Source organism: Amphiprion ocellaris, chromosome 18 (assembly GCF_022539595.1).
Source record: "Amphiprion ocellaris isolate individual 3 ecotype Okinawa chromosome 18, ASM2253959v1, whole genome shotgun sequence".
Lineage (NCBI taxonomy): Eukaryota > Metazoa > Chordata > Actinopteri > Pomacentridae > Amphiprion > Amphiprion ocellaris.
In genome coordinates, this window is record NC_072783.1 from 20,463,379 (window position 1) to 20,483,845 (window position 20,467).

At 39.3% G+C, this 20,467-nt stretch overlaps 1 protein-coding gene across 3 annotated transcripts; it reads right to left on the reverse strand.

Annotated features, from left to right (window-relative positions):
- Positions 1 to 10: 10 nt before the first annotated feature.
- josd1 (Josephin domain containing 1) lies at positions 11 to 17,043 on the reverse strand. 3 transcript variants are annotated; one of them, XM_035952236.2, is made up of 5 exons: positions 16,885 to 17,043; positions 15,398 to 16,319; positions 14,585 to 14,713; positions 11,069 to 11,263; positions 11 to 141 (listed from the first exon to the last, which is right to left on the reverse strand). In XM_035952236.2, exons 2-5 carry the CDS (start codon positions 15,745 to 15,747, stop codon positions 102 to 104), a joined length of 714 nt encoding a protein of 237 aa, XP_035808129.1. In that variant the 5' UTR covers positions 15,748 to 16,319; positions 16,885 to 17,043; the 3' UTR covers positions 11 to 101. The 3 variants fall into 3 exon arrangements, with proteins under 3 accessions (XP_035808129.1, XP_035808128.1, XP_023134759.1); XM_035952235.2 differs by lacking the exon at positions 11 to 141 and adding an exon at positions 824 to 2,546; XM_023278991.3 differs by lacking the exon at positions 11 to 141 and adding an exon at positions 6,898 to 7,884.
- Positions 17,044 to 20,467: the final 3,424 nt, after the last annotated feature.

Below are 20,467 nucleotides of genomic sequence, written 5' to 3' on the forward strand. Positions count from 1 at the left end.
CAGTGCTGGACGTTTCCGTGCGTCCGGTGACTTTACAAAATCTGCGACACATCTGCACACCGCTTGGCGCGCGCCCGATTTCCCGAAGCGCGCTCCCCCGGTTACGATGAGTCCGCGCGCGCCGCCGGCTGCCCCATCATCCTGTAATGTTAAGAGTAGAGAGAGAGAGAGAGAGAGGAAACTGAAAACACTGGAGACCGCATCAGCCCAGCGAAGAAACAACATTCAACTGGTGCTGCTGCTTGCTTTAACTAACACAGGCGGTCAAACACTGGTGTCTAAAGTACGGTTCGCGACCCACAAAAGGGTCACAAGATGCTGAAGGGTCAGGAATTGAATAAAAGGGTAGAAAAAAAAGCTTTTTTTCCTTGTCAAGTATCAGTTTTTTTCAACCAAATATTCGATTTTTTTTAGTGCTTATTTAAACCTGCATCAAACAAATATCTGAATGGTCTGCACTTATATAGCGTTTTTCTACCTTAGTGATACTCAAAGTACGTTGTAACTTTGGTGTCAGTGTCTTGCCCAAGAGGCAGGGGACTGACCCTGCAACCTTGCAAATAGTGGACAACCCTCTTTACAACCCAAACCACAGGCAACCAATCTACTATGTACACCAGCGGTGTCAAACTCATTTTAGTTCAGGGACCACATGTAGCTCGATTTGACCTCAAGTGGGTTGGACCAGTAAAATCACAGCATAATAACCTACAAATAATCACAACTCCAAATTTTTCCCTTTGTTTCATTAAAAAAAAAAATAAATAAATAAATAAATTCTGAAAATGTTCACATTCAATGAACTGTCTTTTTACAAAACAATATGAACAAACTGAAGTTTCTTAATAAGATTAAGTTTAATTTCAACAGTATTATGCCTCAGTTGATCATTTCTGCATTGTTACAACTTACAGATCACTGTGTGTCTACAAAGGCACAAAACATTCAGTCACAGATATCTGGAACTGAGCAATATAGTATTTTACTTTATGATTGAAACAACTTGTCAAAACCTAGAGTTTATTTTCAATTTACGTTCATTTCCACATCTGTGTAGTAATCCTGACTACTACACCACACAACCTAAAGTGGGAACTATTAAGGAAGAAGATTAAGTTGTCCTTCTGCCTTGTAAATGTATAAAATTTATACATAAAAGTTGTGGCAGTGCATGAACAAATCTAAAATAGCAGGTATTTTTATTGAAAAATTGCAGTTAATGTCTTAAAGTCTTCCCGCAGGCCGGATTGGACCCTCTTGCGGGTCGGTTTTGGCCCGTGGGCCGTATGTTAGACACCCCTGATGTAAACTATAATGGAGTAATGGTGCCTCTTTGAGAACGAAATCAGACTCCTATATGTGGTTTGTAACTGGATCCATACTACCATACAGTATAGTATAGTGGAAAGTGATTTAGTGTGTCTCAATATATAGTGCTTCAAATGCTGTATGTAGTCCAACTTGTATACATACTGCATGACACAGCACGTACTTTGTAAGCTGTAGAATGTACTGAAAGTAAAAAAGAACAAGTGTGTGATTTAGAACACAATCTTAGTGTGTTCCCATACATCAAGTGCCATAATGCCAAAAATACCCAGATGTAGAACTAATGTCCAGTCGGATTTTGCAGCATGCAAGCCAGTGTGTTTCTCTGGTCATTCCAACTCACAATTCTCTACTCAGTTTTGTCACATGCGTTGCAGTGACTCGTCCGAGAGTGCAGGGACAGATGACAGCTCATTCTGCACTACAGACTGTGACAGTCAAAGCTTAAGGCAAAACACACTGCCTGGCCAAAAAGAAAGTTGCCACCTGGATTTAACTAAGCAAATAGATAAGAGCCTTCCATTGAATACTGCAGAGATGAATATGTTTCAGCTGCAACAATTTATTTAACCTTAGCTGATGCAGTGAAGAGCTTCTCATTTCTTGAACAACTATGTCAGAAGACATATCCTGTGGTCGTGGAAAGGATGTTACTCTGTCTCAGCAGGGTCAAATTATTGGCCTGCATCAAGCAAAGAAAACAACTAAGGAGATTTCTGAAACTACTAAAATCAGGTTAAGAACTGTCCAACGCATCATTAAAACCTGGAGAACCATCATCTTCGAGGAACAAATGTGGTCGGTCATGTGGTCTGATGAGTCCAGATTTACCTTGTTCCAAAGTAATGGGGGCATCAGGGTAAGAAGAAAGGAGGATGAAGTGATGCACTCATCATGTCTAGTGTCTACCAGCCTGTGGGGGTTAGAGTTATGATCTGGTTTTGGTCAGGTTCAGCAATGTTATGTTCCCAAAGAATGAGGTCAGCTGACTACCTGAATATACTGAATGACCAGGTCTTTCCATTAATGGAGTTTTTCTTCCCTGATGATTCCAAGATGACGATGTCAGGATTCATGGGGCTCACATTGTGAATGAGTGGATCAGGGAGCATCAGACGTCATTTTCATACATGGATCGGCCACAGAGTCCAGACCTCAGCCCCATTGAGAATCTTTGGGATGCGCTGGAGAAGACTTTGCGCAGCGGTCCAACTCTCCTATATTAATATAAGATCGTGGTAGAAAATTAATGCATGTTTGGACAGAAATAAATGCTGTGACATTGCAGAAGCTTATGGAAATGATGCCATGGCGAACGTGTGCCATAGTCAAAGCTAAAGGCAGTTCAACAAAATATTAGAGTGTGCAACTTCTTTTTTCAGCCAGGCAGTGCATTATGATTAAGTAGCAGGTCCCAATTGTATGCATACTGCAAAAAACGGTATGCACTCTGTGAGGTCAGCTGTAGTTTGTACTAAAAGTAAAAAGAAAAAGTAGGTGACCTGGAATGCAGCTTCAGTATGTCAAGTGCAAAATTCATTATGCCAGAAATACAATGATATCCAACTACATCCAGTCAGATTTTGTTACGTCAAGATGTTTACTGTGAGTATAAAGCTGTTTGAGCTTCTGGAAGCACACAGTCAGATGACAGCTCATTTTTTACACAACAGACTGAGACGGTGAAAGTTTAAGGCTAAGACGCACACTACCAACCAAAAGTTTGGACACCCCTTCTCATTCAATGGTTTTTATTTAATCATTTTATACATTGTAGGTTAATACTGAAGACATCAAAACTATAAAAGTATACACATGGAATTATGTTGTAAAAAAAAAAGTGTTCATCTTAAGCATCAATCTACAATGTAGAAAATAATACAAATAAATAAAAACCATTGGATGAGAAGGTGTGTCCAAACTTTTGACCTTTTAGTGCAAGTCCCAACTACATGAATTAGGCATGAAACAGAGGTTACTTTGTGAGAGCAGCTGTTGTAAGTACTAGTTACAAAAACACTGAATTTACAAATCAAGTATTTTTTTTTTTTTTTTAAATTCATTTAATTAATGTGCACTTGTAGGCTTGAGACATCCACAAGCATCTACAGGATACAGCAGGTCTACCTAATGGGTGGATGGAGGTGCACTTGTTTCATTTCAGTTCAATAAAAGTCTGTGCTGCTGTTTTGCTGCTCTCCTCTGTCTCTCTTTCTCCATGTCTCTTTCACTGTCTGCCTATTTATTCCGCTGTCATGGACTTAGAGTAAGAGTAATTGAAGATAACAATCCTCGAACTGACAACACATCTTTACTGCCAGTGAATATCTTTTACAATGCGAGTGTGGACTAATGGTTGTGGTTGTATTTTTTTTTTCTTGTAGCTCCTCATGTACACAAATTTTCTGGTTGTAAATTAAAGTGACTTTGGTCTGAGATGCTCTAGCGACCTCCAGTGGTTCTGATAGTTTCATACATTGCGTTCAAATTAAGTAATCATAAATTTTGAGGGAATATTGGGGTTCTAAAATGCAACAAGGGCCCTCATAAACAATGCTAAATGAACTTTTGAAAAGCAGCTTGAAATTGAAGCTCTTTAAAGCAATAACAGACAAAAAGTGTAATTGCAATATTTCCCTCTATTTCCCGACCCTGAAATGTAGGGGTAAAAGTAGTATAAACTGAAAATATTAAAGTAAAGCAAAGTTCTATTAATGTATAGTTCTTCAGTGTCGTAAAATAGCTTATTTCCACATCTGACCATACTACTGGAATAGTTTGAAAAGAGGAGCATTCTGCTTCACAACTCAACAATACCCCCTTTTAAAAGCAAATAATAACCCATGTAACACACCCACACTCTGGCTTATTCATAAAGTGCCATTATAAGCATTTTATTTTTATGCAAAAGAAAAAATAATACAGTGACAATCAGGATTCCTTAAGTAGGAAGGTCTGAATGGATTGTCATGGCAAAAAAGAAAAAAGAAAGCAAATGTGCGACTCTTCATGATGCGATTGGTTTGACAACTTTCAGCAAATTAATGACAACTTCTCTGATGTTCCAATGCAGGTTGGATATAATGTGACATTACAGGTCTACAGATTGGGCTGGAGTAGAAGAATGCAATTCAAAATAAGACATGCACCACTGAAATCGTGTGATCTTTTCTTTATAAAAGTCATACTATTTCAAACTTTTGTAAATAACATAAAGTCCTTGGCGGCAAAAGTGAAAACGTCATTACAGATTAAGTTGCTCTCTGTATTAGACGAGCATCAGCATGTTTCTCCTCTAAATTTATGATAAACTACTGCTTTGGAATTAATCTCCTGAAATGGCGTCAAACTGCACAGCCCCTTTTAATCTTTCAGAGCAACACATATATCTTTTATGTAAACAAGTTAAGGCCAATATTGTCATTAACAGACAATACATACAGTATATAGTATAAACATTTAAACTGATAAATCTGAAAGCTACAACAGCGAAATCTCTCATAAGGCTCATTTTACAATATTTGAACACAACACACGCCCGACTGGATATTTCATCACTAGCCAGCCTCTCAACTTTCGCTTTCCAAATCATTTTCTTTGTCTAGATTATTCACCACCGAGACGTTCTGCTCCCCATCTCTCCTCCTGTTAGATTCTCAAACTTTTTTTTCTCCACCCAACTAACCACCAAAATCCCCCTTACACTGAAACTTGACACAACCACCACTTCTGACTGTGCACGACTTGTTGGGACAATCAATGACATCCTCTCAGAGCTGTTTGGCAGGTTTGACAGAAGACATTTGAGAAGAGGATGAGGAGAAGGCCTGAGCTCTGGTGCTACAGAGGGCTGCTGTGGTGGTGACCCTTTGGATGAGTGTTGGAGCCAAAAGAATTTAAAAAAAATAATAATAAATGAAAAAAACTACAACAATCAATGAATGTCACGCTTATTAGTGTGCATTTTTTTTGTCCTCTGTCTGTGAATCGTTGCTTTATAACTGCGTAAGAAATGATTGTGGTTGTAATTAGGTAGAAGTGTATGAAATAGAAAATAAAAATGATTTCTTCATATTGACAATATTTGAGGGACAAACTCTGTTTTTGGAATTCAAAGTCCACTTGCTCACATTTCTGGAGCTTTTGACCACATCACATAGTCCTCATCAGAGGACTCGGTTTGCTCAGTTGTCTTTTAACCACATGTGCTGAAAAGCAAGGCTGCACCTATCTACCAATTCCTGTTATTAATCAAAGCTGGGATAAGCAGAAATCAGGCAAAGGCCAAAAAACCCCATCAAGGACTGCTTGGTTTCACAATTCAGTTCAAACACCACTTGAGAGAAAGTTTGCTGTCTAACCCATTGTGCCATCACATCCTTCACTCACTGCACTTTATACTACTTTTCTAAAGATTTCAAACGGCCACAAGGAGGTGCAGGGGTCCAGTTTCCTCTCAGACCACTTGGATTACAACATGCTGAAAAGTTAATATGGAATTTTCCCCAGTGACGCCAAAAAAAAGATATTGCTCATCCCAGTTTTACGCACAGTTTCCGAAATTTATGAAAAATGTCCATCACAATTTGCCCAGCTTTATATTTTGGCTGACCCTACATTCTATTCCTTTAATCTCTATTCCAGTTTCCTATCTCTTGTCACTGTCTTGTCAAATACAGGCCCACATAAAGTACAAAAATACAACTAATTTAAAAAAAAAAAACCCTTTGTTTTGTCAGGCTAACAGTCCAAAATCACAAAAAATTTGATCAGACTACAAAAACAAGCCTTAATTCATGTATAAGTAATCAGAAAATTCTTGGAAATTTTGATTTGGAAATTACTTAAATGAGTCCTACTGCTCTTCTCTCTGATCTGCCAGACCTTCCACCACACAAACACAGGAATAATCACATGCTTCAAACATGCAAAAACAGTCGAGTCAGAGTCAACATCCACTTGGAGCTTTACACAAGATTCAAACCTGCTCTCCTCAGTCAAACGCTTCTGTTTAACTCATTATCACCACATCCTTCTCTCACTGCCAGCTACTGCTCTTTATACTTTCGCATCTAATCTGCCTGAAAAGCCATTTAGTGTTATTTAGTGTAGAAAACACTGCCTATCCCAGCTTTAATTATCCGTAGGCTGACTGATAATACAAATCACTTCAGCTCTGCTAAAAAGCTCAGACACCAGTGGTTCACTGCTCAAGCACCTCCACCTGTATTTAGTAGAACCCCTGAAGCCGTGCGACAGAGTATACTCAATCTACTGATGAAGACAATATGATATGGTAAAAAGCTCCAGAGCAAGCAAGAAACAAGAGCTTGAGCTGAGGCTGTTTAGTAGAGTTCTTTTTCTCAACCAAAAGATGAAATGTTATACGGGAACTGAACATAGAAATACAAAGTATGGTCAAGTTGTCTAATTTTGCTGCATTTGATTTTATCAATAATTTAGACAGCAGTATTTATTATCGCCCTAACTTGATGATTATTATATCCTGATACAGAATAATTCTACTAAAGGGCAATTATTGTTAGTATTGCAATACTTACTTGATGATAAGTAAATTTCATCACTTTACAGTAACCATTTCAATGTGAACAAATTTAAAAAAAAAAAAAAAAAAAAAAAAAAGAGAATGACGTTGCTTCTTCTCCTTGGAATTAAACTGAGACAAACATCCACTAGAGGGAGTGCTTGGCCTGGGTGTTGCATTGTTTTGTTGCCATATAAAACTGTTGCGTTGGCACAGACTCTATAGTAAAGGCTCAGCCTGTGCCAGAAGTGTTTGGGAAGTGTTGAAATACAAAGTTGGCAACGTGATAAATCACAGTGTGACCTGTGATATGAAACGGGAACAGGAAGAGGGGAGAGATGGAGTCACAATGAGGCAAGGAAGGGCACGCTTTGGTGAAAGTGAAGGATACAGACAGTGATCCACGACATGAAGGGAGAGACAGAAACACGAAGACACATCAGTGAACATCATGGCTGAAGCAGGGAGGACCACTGAAGGAGACAGGCAGATCAACACAGCAATTTTCAGAAAGCCTGACCTCCCACGGCTTTGGAAACTTGAAAAGTAAAAAAGGAAGAAAAAAAAAAACAGATTGAAACCGACACTGAAAAATATGTATCAATATGTATAAAAACACAACAATAGCAGAAACAGGATAACATTTTGTAAGTCTTAACTGTGTTGTGAGAAAGGACTGTGATTCTTTGATTCTCCCTGTAAAGTGTTTGCTTCCTTCATTGCATTGTATCTTATCGGATAAGCGTCCAGCAAGGGCCATGTAAACAAAACCCAAAAAAAGGGGGAGAAAAAAAATACATCTGCAAGTGTGCATCGATGCGATTGGCTGTGCACAACGCTACTTCCTCTCTTGTTTATTCTGTGATTGGCCTGTTGGCCCGGTTAGAGCTGTGATTGGCTGGTTAAACCGTTAGCCATCAGACCGCCACGTTTGGTGAGCCTCCACTTCTTCGGAGACGACTAATAGGAGTTCACAGTTCTTCCCACGCAGCTGCTGGCGGAGAAACTTCCTGGGTGTGTGGTAAAACCAAAAGAAGACAGAACAACCACAGTTATGACAGTGAAAAGAAAACATTTGAATTAAACAATCCACTAGACAACTTAAGGTGGATTTATAGCTGCATTAATTGACATTTTGGCCACTTGGGGGCAACAAAATAACTCAAAAACACAACAATGAGCCTTTACGCTCAGTGTTGTACTTTCTGTGTCTAAGTACTCGAGGATCTTTGTGACATAAACTTAGTAATTCCATAGTTTTTCGTGAAGTCGAAAGGAGTCCGCGTGGATTCACAAATCCGCGTGCAGGCCAAAATATGTCCTTTGTGCAGCAGCTGTGCTACAAGATCAAGTTTGTGAATGCTCAACAGTAGTGTATATGTCAGGGAATGTACTACTGTGCATGTAAGCCAGAGTGTTTTCCAAGTGGAATCCAGCAGGACAGAGAAGTAATATAACAAGAAAATCTACAGCTGTTTGTGTGGAGTATATTTAGGGGTTTTAAAAAGTTGCTATGTGCTAGCAAACAACACAGGAGTTGTCTCACCAAATGAATGCAAGTCCAATATTTACTTCCTTCTTAACTCTGTTGCTTTAGCCGCTAAATGCTACGCAATTACTAGTTTAACTTAGAATGTTTGCTATCATAGTTATCAGTTATTAGAGCGTTTTGTTAGAAAAAAAAAGAAAAAAGAGCCAAAAAAATAAGAAACTCAGCTGTTTGCTACATCTGGGAACCAGGTAGTGTTCTGGTTGAAAAACAAAACGAAAAGCTCAAAGATGCAAAAAAGCTCTGCAGGGTTTGAGAAGAACCACGGAGTCTAGTGATAAGTTTATGTGGGTTTGTCATGGATCCCTTTCACATTATACTGTGAACCACTGTTGATGCAAAAAATATTATTCATTTCAGCTTTAAAGGTGCAGTCTGTAATTCTAGATAAAAACTGCTGAGATTTAGCTCATTAGCATATTCAAACAAGAATTATTCACACCCATTTTCGACCAAAAAGAACCAGGTGCTAGTTCAGTGCTGGTGCTTTGTTGGTTTAAATCTTGTGCCTCCCAAGAACTGGTTTGCTTTTCTATTGGCAAGGAGCCAAGTTAGAGTTACGCCATTGCATCACCATAAAACGTCAGTACGTCACTGCATGTGTAGCCATTCAACAACAATTGCACATCGTAACCATAGAAGTGCCATTCGTGACGCTGCAAGCCTACATTGCGATCCACAAACAAATAATCAAACTGTTAGTAGCTACCTGTTTTCATCGCAGTCATAGGCAACAGCGACGATGGCGTTTTCACCGTTGATCGTTGGTCACTGTAACCCCGTACCCAACCCATGACATACTCAGTTTGTAACTCTGGCCCAGCAAAGAGCTGGTGCCTGAAAAGCACCAGTTTTTGGAGCCTGGAGAAGGTGCTTAGTTGGTGGAAACACAAAGAACTGGTGCTAAGTCGGACACTGGCTCCGAACTAGAACCAGCTTGATTGAAAAGGGGCTACAGAGAGCACAGTACTCTGCCAAGGCTGCTCAGTCGTTGTATGATTTCCAACAGATAAGTCCCGATAAGTCTGCAGCGATGGATTTGTAGTAGGACCGCAATCAAGTGATCGTCAGCAGGCAGCTAATGTAAAGTTCACTTGTTGTCATAGTTACAGTGACACCCTGCCACAATCTCGCAATGATATAGAAATCTTTAACAAATCCATTGATCCAGACTGTAAGCCGCATCACTGCCAAAATCGAATCAGGTGGTCCTTGTGTCATTTCTGACTTTCTCTGAAAATTTCATCCAGATCCGTTGGTCCGTTTTTGAGTAATGTTGCACACGGACAGACAGACAAACGTACACTGATTGTCACATAACTCTGTTGCATTCATTGTCGGAGCAATTTTAAGCATGTGAAAGATTTACAGTTCTTCTCACTACCAGTGCTTCTCTTTCCCTCTTATCCTGTGAAAAGCATCCTGCTGGAAGAGTGTTGTGTGACTCAGTCCAAACACCAAATGTTTTTTCACTGCACCATAGTACTGAAGCAATCAAATAACTGATTAGTTGTCAACGAATAAACTAATCGGCAACTTTTCTGAATTTTTTTGAATAATCGGTTTGAGTAATTTTGTTAAAGAAAATAAGCCTTAAATTTAATATATTCCGGTGTCTTTCCTCCTGTACAACAGTACACTGAATATTTTGGGGTTATATACTAAACAAGACACTTGAGGACATCATTTTGGCCTTTGGGAAACACTGATTGAATTCTGGACTTCTAGACCAAACAACTAATCAACTGAACAAGAAAAAAAAGGACATGTAAAAAAATATACAAGTAGATTAATCAACAGTAAAAAAAAATCCTTAGCTACAGCCCTCCTGCACAGAGAAATTGGACAGCTAGGGGGACCGTGAAGAGATATCTCCCAAATTTGACAAAAACTAACCTCACACATTTTAAAATATAAACATTCAAGTCATCAATGTGATGCTGCTTGATTGCTTACTGCGGTGTATTTTGTTAACACTACAATAAACCGATATGGTCTTTTAGCTGCATGATGTCATGCCCTTGTCATTCTTTATTTCCACTGCATCCTCACAGGAGGAGGTTATCACTATGAAAATGCCAAGTTATGACTTTACGCACAATTACACCAACCTCAGTTCTGTGTAATGGTACATTTCCAGTCATTTGATTTATGTTTCCCTTAAAAGTTTCTGTTCAGATCTCTATCTAGCAGACTGGTGTTTCAGCATGCACTGAACTGCTCTACTACTTTGTGTTACCAGAGTTTTGACAGTTTGCAGTTTGAAGTACTGATTCAAACTAAACACTTCCTGCAGCTGCTTTAGAGTAAAAGGTCTTCTAGTAATGAAGTGATTCAATGATTAATCTTTGAGAAAGCAGCAGGATATGTTAACAGTGTCACAGAGGTATGGAACAGACTGAATACCAAACACATTACCTAGTCAGCAGCTATAAATAAATCTTGTTCTCTTGACTAAATTGTCAGACAGATCAGTATGGTCGTCCTTACACTTTCCTCTAATGAGGAACAAACTGCATTTCTTGGCTACATCCTCTACATGGACACTGCTATCACCCACATACTCTAAGCAACAGAAGAGTAAAACAATCCTGACTGTAGCTGTCATGGTGGACACACATGAACACACTCCCCATCACGCTCACCTGAGCTCATCCGGATTGCCAATGGGTTGAGGGTTACGTAGCTTGGAGTCCAGGTTGTAGTAGACTCCTCCCACTTCTCTGACACCTATCCAGTGCTGCCGTTTGAGTGGCAGTCGGAGGGGTCCCCAGCGCAGATTGGACGGTACGTTCAGAATGAAGCCCTCCACGTTGGACAGCTCAATGCTGCCCACATCCCTGGAGGAAGAAAGGCAGTTTTTACTTTGTGTACACTTCCCTTTTGCATTGTTAGAGGTACCTCCATAAAGTTATAGTAAGTTTGTGATGAGTTGAGAACATCAGAAAACATGATGGAGAAATTGGAATATTATATTTAATTGCATTATTACTCCGCCAATGAGGCGGGGGATTCGCAGAGTTAAGTTACGATCAGCATTGGTCTGTCGGTCTGTCTGTTAGCAACATTACTCAAAAACAGACTAAAGGATTTAGATGAAATTTTCAGGGAAGGTCAGAAATGACACAAGAACCAAGAAATTAGATTTTGGCAGTGATGCGGCTTATAATCTTGATCCACGGATCCTATTAAAAATCGACCGTTGTGGACTTATTCAGACTTAGAATAATAAGAAAAATGTATTAAATTGTGGGGGTGTTTGAGTCCCATCAATTCCCGCTGCCCGCTACATATTTAGGTCACATGATCCAGTATCTGTGCATAACATGTACATGCATAACACAAGCCTCTGCTCAACTCAAGGTCATTGTGTTTGTGGGTACATCTATATCAAATCACCACATTCTATGGTGCCGTGATTTTTGCCCCAAATTTTTTCAAGATTTCCATTGTCAGAAATCATACAACTGAGCAGCCTTGGTGGAGTACTGTGCTCTCTGAGTGCTCTTCTTGTAGATGTAAATGTTATCTGTTACAGTATGTAATGCAAGATCTTCATTTGACCATATAGGTTTTACAAGTGGTCATCCCATTACAACTATAGGTTCAAGATTAATTATAGAATTATGTGAAAATGAACCTAAACCAGAAGCCTGCTTGAGACAGTCCTCAGGAGGGGCAGGAGTAGTACTCTGCTCTGCGTAATAATTAAAATGAAATTTTATTGTTAGTGTTCATCCAGCAGTGAAAAATTCTTTAACGGCGTGTGTACATTTAGCGTTTTTCTCTGGCAGAAAAGGAAGAATGGTCGGGGGCACTTCTTCAACAAAGTAAAGCTATGAAGCACGTAGGTTTTGTTTCTACAACACTATTTTCATAGCAAATTACCACTCTAACTGCCGCTCTATACGAGACTTGCATTGCCCATAGTATTCCATTTTCTTGGTTACCCGGGTGACAAGTCCTGCCCATATGATGACACTAGGTCTTTCTAGTGGCCACACAGAAAGAGAAAATGCTCTGAAAAAACATGCAGGGTGCAATGTTATTTTTCTAGGGAACTGCACCTTTTCTCTTTAGAAACAACTGAAAAAAGAAGCTGGCACTAAGAATAAAAAAGATACTGAGTCCACTGAGCCTAACACCAGTAAATTTTATTTTATATACAGATTTATCAGAGTTGCAAAGATGAATCCAATAATCAATTAGTTCTAAACTTCTACATAAATTCTATACATAAATCGGTTTGAGTAATTTTCTAAGAATAACAGTTAAAATGATCTGATTCCAACTTCTTAGGCAGAAAAATTTCCAGAGTCTTTACTCCTCTGGGTGTGGCTAAAACACAGTAGTTGAGGACTTAAGGCTTTGGGGAAAAAAAATGCTTTTTCATCATGAACTGACATTTTAAAGACCAAACAATTTATCACTCTCTTAAGAATATGATTAACAGATTAATCAAAAATGCAAATAATTAATAGTTGCAGCCACAGTATTTACTGCACCACACAGTGTTTTACATTTTGTCAGTTTCCAGTGGTGACAGTTATGCTTGTCTGACTGGAAACTTTGTGCAGCAACATGTACAAACTTTGCACCCGTCAAAAGTCAAACAGCCATTAAGCATCAAAAGGCTGACCTTTCAGCATTTAGGTTCCAGCATTGAAATGTCTGCTGCAAAACACTGACACAAATTCGCTGCAGTATCAGACCACATCTCAAAACATTGTTCTCAGTGCACTGATAACAGAACACAATGTTCTGCATTAGGACAAGTTGTTGCATTATAAATGATGTGTCCTTTTTTTGATGTGCATTTACTTTGCTTTTTCCTTAAGCTGTCATTAGGAAGTGCTATTCTTTGGAGTTAGAAGCTGTGATTTGCAAGCTGCTACTAGAAAGTCGATTTCTAACACAGATTCGCATTAAGGCTGCAAACAACAATAATTTTCATTGTTGATTATTTTTCCACTATTTTCATGATTACTCAATTAGTAGTTTGGTCTATGAACTGAGAAATATGGTAAAAAAATGCTGATCTCTGTTTACCAAACTCAGAGATAACATCTTCAAAACACTTGTTTAATGCAAGGATACTGAGTTTACTGTCACAGAGGAGCAGAGAAACCAGAAAATATTCAAACTTACGAAGCTATAATCAGAGAATTTAATCAAAATATCTGCATATTTGTTTAGAATTTGACAGCTACTTTATTAATTGTTGCAGCTCTAGTTCACATACATTTACTTTTGCTTTGTGGTTTGTTTTCTGTATTTCCAGGTTTTGAAAAATGAGGATACACTCTCGGCTGTCAGTGCTTCCTGCGCTAAAATCCCCAACAAGCGAAGTTACAAAACACAGCCTCAGGTCACTGCTACTTCATAAACAAGAAATGGAACAAGAAATATGTCATATTTCCTCTTTTCAAGAAATCTTCAGGATGTTGTAAAAGCTTAATAATTCCACTGAGAGGTGTAAGAGATAATCTGTGTTTTTTCACAGTCTTTGGTTGGAATCCTGAAACAACTAAACATATAAAAGCCTTAATGACATACAAAAGGTTACATCTCCATATTGTTTTACCATTCAGCAGCAGAGAGTTGTACTGTTGTTTTGTAGATTCAGAGCAGCTTTGATTTTGTTCCTGTTTTGCTGAGGGAAGAAAAACAGGAATACGTCCTATTGATAAAGCAGGTCTGTGGCTGCTGCTGCTGTCAACAGTCATGTAAGACTGATAACGAGGGATGCTGATAACGCTGTCTCTTTGATTCTGTTAAATAATGGAACTAAAGACTAATTAAAGAGGTCATCGAGGACTCCGCAGAAGGCATGGGGAGCCTTTTTTACAGCATTTACCTGCTGTTAAATTCTAGGATTTAAGTTTGCTCCTTTACTGCAGATGGCAGAGTGGCTTGAAAGATTTCCTGTCCTCATGTGAACTCCACTAAGATAAGAAAGTAACAAGCGACAAACAACAGCTTCCACTGCCTGAACCTCATATTGACCACTTTGGGAAACAACAGTTAAATATAAACTGCAGCTGCAACATAAGAGACTGATGTATATGAGTGCAGAAAAAAAACCTTCCATGATTACTGTCCTAAGATGAACACCATATTTTCAGTGAAAGAAAATTTGTTTTAGTTTCTGCCCTACATACCTTCTTTTATCCCACCAAACTGCCTCAAATCCTCGGGTCTGCAGAGCTGCCATGATGACATTTACATCATAGTTCCCATTTCCCAGCATGCTCTTCTTGTGAGGCGTCACCATAGTGCTGGGGGAAAGTCTGCGAAGAGTCACCAGAAGAGATCATCCACAGGTTGTCTACAACACTTCATGTGAACCTTCTGTGTCATTTCAGATAGTGATGTTGCTCCGCCATCTCTGATTTTGTTGTTTGTGACTTGAAACTAAATTCTGCAAAGTATTTTGGTAGAATTTTCAAAATTTCATGTGTTTTCATACCTGAGAATGTTTCAAATTTCACCTTGAAAATAACATGTTTTGTCGGAAGTTATTTTAAGGGTTCAATGTCTTCAAAAATAAAACTCCCACTGCTATGAAACGTGGTGAGGACACAGACAAAACTGTTTGCAGCAGACACAAATGATTTATTTATTGGCACTTGAAAATGAAAATAGTGCAACATTTTCAAACAAGGGTGGTACTGATGCCCTAGAAATTTCCTATGTGTGTATATGTGGAAGTATCCATATTTTATACTAAAAATACAGTCTTTGTCCTCAAAAGGTTTTATACCTCTGGAAGTCACATTCCTGGAGATATTGAACACTTAAAACGGCTTTTCAGATAAGACTGGAAAGCTGTTTCAAGTGTTCTTAAAGTTCAGTTAAAATATTTTGCAGAACTTAGTTTTGAGTCTGCGCAGCAACATATTTCCTAAATTCTGTCTGATTTGACAGGGACTAACCCTCCTAAATATTGTATTTCAGTATACCAGTATCCTCACCTCTGGTATATCTCCTGCAGAGTGTCCCGACTGAAGGCTGTCCCGTCCTGGAAGACGTTGTTGAGCGCGTGCAGAGCGCACAGCTCCCTCCGCTGCTTCTCATGATAAATGGCCGGAGGTGTCAGAGACGGCTGGGGAGGAGCTGGGGGGGTGAGGGAGGAAGAGGAGGACGAGAGATCCTGCTGCTGAGTGTCCCTGGGATCCCTGCACCTCCTCTCCTCGGCTCCCACCACCACCTCCCCTCCTCCACCTTTCTGCTTGCTGACCTTCCAGGGCATACAGCCCAGCTCCTGCAGGCCGCCTCGCCCCTTCCCCTTCCACTCACCGGCTGGATACGGAGCGCTTCCCATCCCTGGACGTTCACCACCACCGCCGACGGAGCCACTACCACCTCCAGCTCCACCACTACCTCCACCACTACTACTTGCAGGACGCTACATCGGCATCATGACAACCATTGCCATGGCAACCTCTCAGCCAGCTTGGAAGAGAGGAGCTTGTGTGTTGCTGTGTACAGTCTAGCAGGAGGTGGGGGCTGCAAGGTAAAGAGACCTGTGGCTGTTCAACACAGCAGCACCTGCTCTCTCTAAAGGACTGATATGAAGTCAGCAAGATAGAGGAGGGGGCAGAAAGAGGAACTCAAGATGGAATCACCAGCAGAAATCGCAAACAAAGATACTCCGGATGCTCCCAAATGAAAGATTACTCCTCCAACAATGCCACAGCTGTGCCGTCAATCAAACTGCCATTACTCTCTGAGTGTTTCCACTTCCTCCATCCTCTGTATTCGTGTGTGCTGACAGCTCTTTCCACCACAGCCTATAGGTTTGCAGTTCTTTCCATCACCGCAGTGCTGACCATGAAGCCTCACTTCCACTGGAACAGACGTAACGAGGAGTTTGATTTAAGCAGCGAAAGATGCCTGAAACGCAAAAAGAAAAGTTGTAGTTTCATGTTGTGATTTAGTTGTTATCTCATAATTCAGTCATTAGAAATGGCAAAAATGGCCACAAATTCCCAACAGAATCTAGCAGGGGACCAGAATGATAAAAAAAAAAAACTGCTGCCACAATGTTTAAACATTGTGGCAGCTGAAGAGCTGAATTTGCTGTTGATGGTGATATCTAGTTGGGATAATGTCATATAAAGCTCAAAGCTCCTCTTGGTCAGCAGAGCCCAAAATGAGAAGAAGGTAAACATTTCCAGCAGCTTGGACTGGATAGAGGAAGCAAGCTGTTCAGCAAGCTAGCTAAATGTGACTACAGCCACACAGGACACACACATTAGCGAGCTAACGCTACATTAAAGACAGTCAGCTGCTGTTACACTCTGAAATGACACACTACAGATACAACTAATAAATGTTAGTAACAGATATCTGGCATTAGTCTTGTGGCTCCTCTACGTGACTCCGTGTCCACAGCAAACACAACCACAACGGCTCCTTTACGCTTCTATAACTTCATTTTCTCTCACCAACCACTTACCAGCTCGTCTCCCAGCGGTGGAGTCCCGGCTGGACGCTCAGAAACCGGTCTAAAAGCGGACTCTGCTGTGTCCTCTCCCCCTGAAGGCTTGTCGGTCCTTTGTCTCTGCCACTTTTTCCTGTTGTGGCTCTCTCTGTCTCTGTCTCCGTCCGTGCAGACGCGGACATGCGCAGTAGCGTCTCTCTGGCTCCATGTTGCTGTCACGGCCTGCTCAGTGGACGGAGTGGATCCTCCCAGCGGACTGCAAACCTGCGGTCACCTCCCGGAGATCACCTGCTCCATATGCTACCTGCACCAGATACACAAGAGTAATTAAAATAGACCCTTTATGACTCTTAAATGAGGTTAGCTACACAACAAACTTTGCAGATTTGCTTATGCTGGTAATACTGCCATGTAGAAGTACACATGCAACTTATACACAGTAAGGGCAGCTATTTATGTAGCACCCAATTGAATAAAAGGCTGGAAAAGTTGCACAAGTTATGCATTTTGCACATTTAGTAGTTGACAAAACTCATAAGATAATTCTACTTTAAATTACGTACTCTTTGACTCCATTCTATGGCAATTTGGGTGCTTTTACTATTTCATTTGTATCAGTTAGTGTTTGTGTAGTTTCTTTACATTGAAATCCTATATATTGCATTTTGTTTCTTTTTTCTGTTAATCCTGATTGGCTTTCTGTTAAATTATCTAATTTTTGCTTGAATTTTATTATTAATAATAGTTACTACTACAAGTATACAAAAGACACTTATGTCCAACCTGTCATTGTTTGGCTTATAAAAAACACCCACATAGCTGAGACTTTGCACTGTGTCCATCCAGTCTTTTGTTTCCCTCTTTTGGCAGCAGGTTCTGGGTCAGTCTTGCATTGTTCTGCAGAATGCACCACTTATTTCCAGAGCTCTGCAAAGTAGGTTTCATCCCTACAGTCTTTAAGGGTCTGGGCAAGAGCTTCAGCTAAATCCACAGCAAAACCTAAATCATACACACTTTAACTGATTAAAGCATGCTCAGATTCTCTGTTGTTGCTGTCAAATTTAGCCTATTGTGCAATAAAAATGTGTTACTGTTCAGCTGGCAAATTCTTGACCACTATATTAAATAATTTCCTTGTCACAGACACTCCTTTGACAAGCGACTGTAAAAAGTCACCTTAAAATGCAGCTATATTCAAATTACACAAAGAAACAGATGGCAAGAGAAAGACGACAACAGGCTATTGGCTGCTGGATGCTGGAAGGTCAGTTAGGACTGTAACCAAGTGCATGAATGTCCACAACACCACCATTTTTCCAGTTTAGATGGCTCTGAATGTCCAACAACGTGATCCTGTCCCCCTAAAGGTCTGTCAACTCCACAAGCAGCATCGACAACCTCATTAACTCTATGTGTTGTAGATCTTTGGCTCATTACTGATTTGTGATTTCTGGTCTATGATCCCTCTCTTTATCTGCACATTATCATTTCTAATATAGTGTGTACTTTGTTGTTTTACTATGCTCAATCTGTTGTAGAGATGCTGTGTGTTGGAACAACAAATACTTATGTACCGATGTTGAACGTAATGGATAGAATTTCATAAAATATTACATGTTGCATTTTCATTTTTATTGAAGTACATGAGAACACATGAACAGCTTTTTGATTTAACCCTGTATTAGTTACACATCTGGAATGGTTACTAAAGTTATCCATTATAATAATTGTTAAGCTAATAAGATGATCATAATTAAAATTAAATAAGATAGGTACATAGAAGACACGTCAAAAGCCTCTTTGTTCTGCTCAGGTTTCTTTTATTTGGCTACAGATTCTGGGTCAGCCTTGTATTGTTCAGCAGTTTGCACTACTTGTTTCCAGAGCTCTATAAAGTAGGTTTCATCCCTACAGTCTCCAAGGTTCTGCAAAAGAGCTTCAGTAAATCCACAGCTAAACCTAAATCATAAAACTTGTACAAACACATTATTTACATACAAGAAACAGATTCACTTTTATAGTGTTTATATGCTTCAGTGACAGTAATAAGAAATTTTTTAATTGCTACATTTAATCTTGGTGAGAATATATGTGCTGAATTTCTAATTGTCTCTGCAGCTTCCCTCGAACTGAGAACCTTTCACCCTCCTTAAGTCAAGCTGAGAACAACAGTGAAAAGCAGTTAAACAAAAAACAACAAAGCAAATTTCAAAATTCAATCCGGTTAGCAGACCTCTGTGAGCAAAGTTTAAAGGTCAGACATATATGGAAGTGTTAACCCATTTAATCACTTCAAAACAACAGTAATATCTTAAAATCAATTTTAAATCTAACTTGGAGCCAATAGAGAGAAACCAGTATGGACGAAGTGTGGTCTCACTTACTGTTTTGGTTCACTAGTCTGATTGCTCTGAACCAAAAAGAAGCTTTATTCAGCAAAAATGTCTCAAAAATTCTGCTGCTTGTTATCTCGTTGTCTGGCAGACAAAGTTACAGAGTAGTTTGTGAGCATTTGGCAGCAGAAGAGCCAGATATTAGCCAGAAACATGACTCCAAACGAATGTTATTTGCTCCATGTCTGCCAGAAAAGTAAATAATCAGTTTCTTCACCAGGATTTAATCAATTCTTTATCCAATAACGTTTTACTCAGTGATTTCATGAAGTCATGATATTTCTGTTTTGTTCTATAAGCAATTTGAACTGTGTCCACATCACCTGAAACAAATGCTAATATGCTATACATATATATTTATGAATTACACTGTCATCATGCACTACTGTTCAAAGGTTTGAGGTCACTTATAGAAATGTCCTTATTTTTGAAAAAAAAATTCAATGAAGATAACATTAAATTAATCAGAAATGCAGTCTAGACATTGTTAATGTGGTAAATGACTATTCTAGCTGGAAACGGCTGATTTTTAATGGAATATCTCCATAGAGGTACAGAGGAACATTTCCAGCAACCATCACTCCTGTGTTCTAATGCTACATTGTGTTAGCTAATGATGTTGAAAGGCTCATTGATGATTAGAAAACTCTTGTGCAATTATATTAGTACATGAATAAAAGTGTGAGTTTTCATAAAAAACATGGAATTGTCTGGGGGACCGTAAACTTTTGAATGGTAGTGTATTTAATTAAATTTTTATTGTATTCTGTTATATTCACTGACATTCAATTAAATGTATTTTTTGTGCAGAATTTAACTGGCATAGTATGCACAAGGGATTCACATGGTGCATGTAATGTGAAACACAAAAGCTGCTTTGTATATTGATTTCATTTTGATGGTCCTCTTTAGTCTCATTTGCTCAAACCCACTGCTTATTTAACTGCGCTATAAAGGGATGCAGGTGTTGTTTCCCATCTGGCTGCATTTTGATTTTCAGCAACTCTTAGAATGTCAAAACAGACCTGCAATTAACAGCAGCTGCTACAGGTGTTGACCAGGACTGTAACCTTAGAGCTGCTTTTAGCAACAACAGATTTGGTCCAGAGGTTAACATGTAGTTCTGGTTAAAATGGCAAACAATTTGCATCTGGCAGACACAAAGATATAGTGTTATCTCTCTGATGTAGTGTTTTGTGCCACAT

What these genes read in the sequence shown, in the direction of transcription:
- josd1 (XM_035952235.2), bottom strand. Translation starts at nt 15,747, where the DNA reads ATGGGAAGCGCTCCGTATCCAGCCGGTGAGTGGAAGGGGAAGGGGCGA. An exon ending in CTGCAGGAGATATACCAGAG is followed by an intron (nt 14,714 to 15,397) that starts GTGAGGATACTG and finishes GACTCTTCGCAG; the next exon opens with ACTTTCCCCCAGCACTATGG. An exon ending in GGCAATCCGGATGAGCTCAG is followed by an intron (nt 2,547 to 11,068) that starts GTGAGCGTGATG and finishes ATATTAATATAG; the next exon opens with GAGAGTTGGACCGCTGCGCA.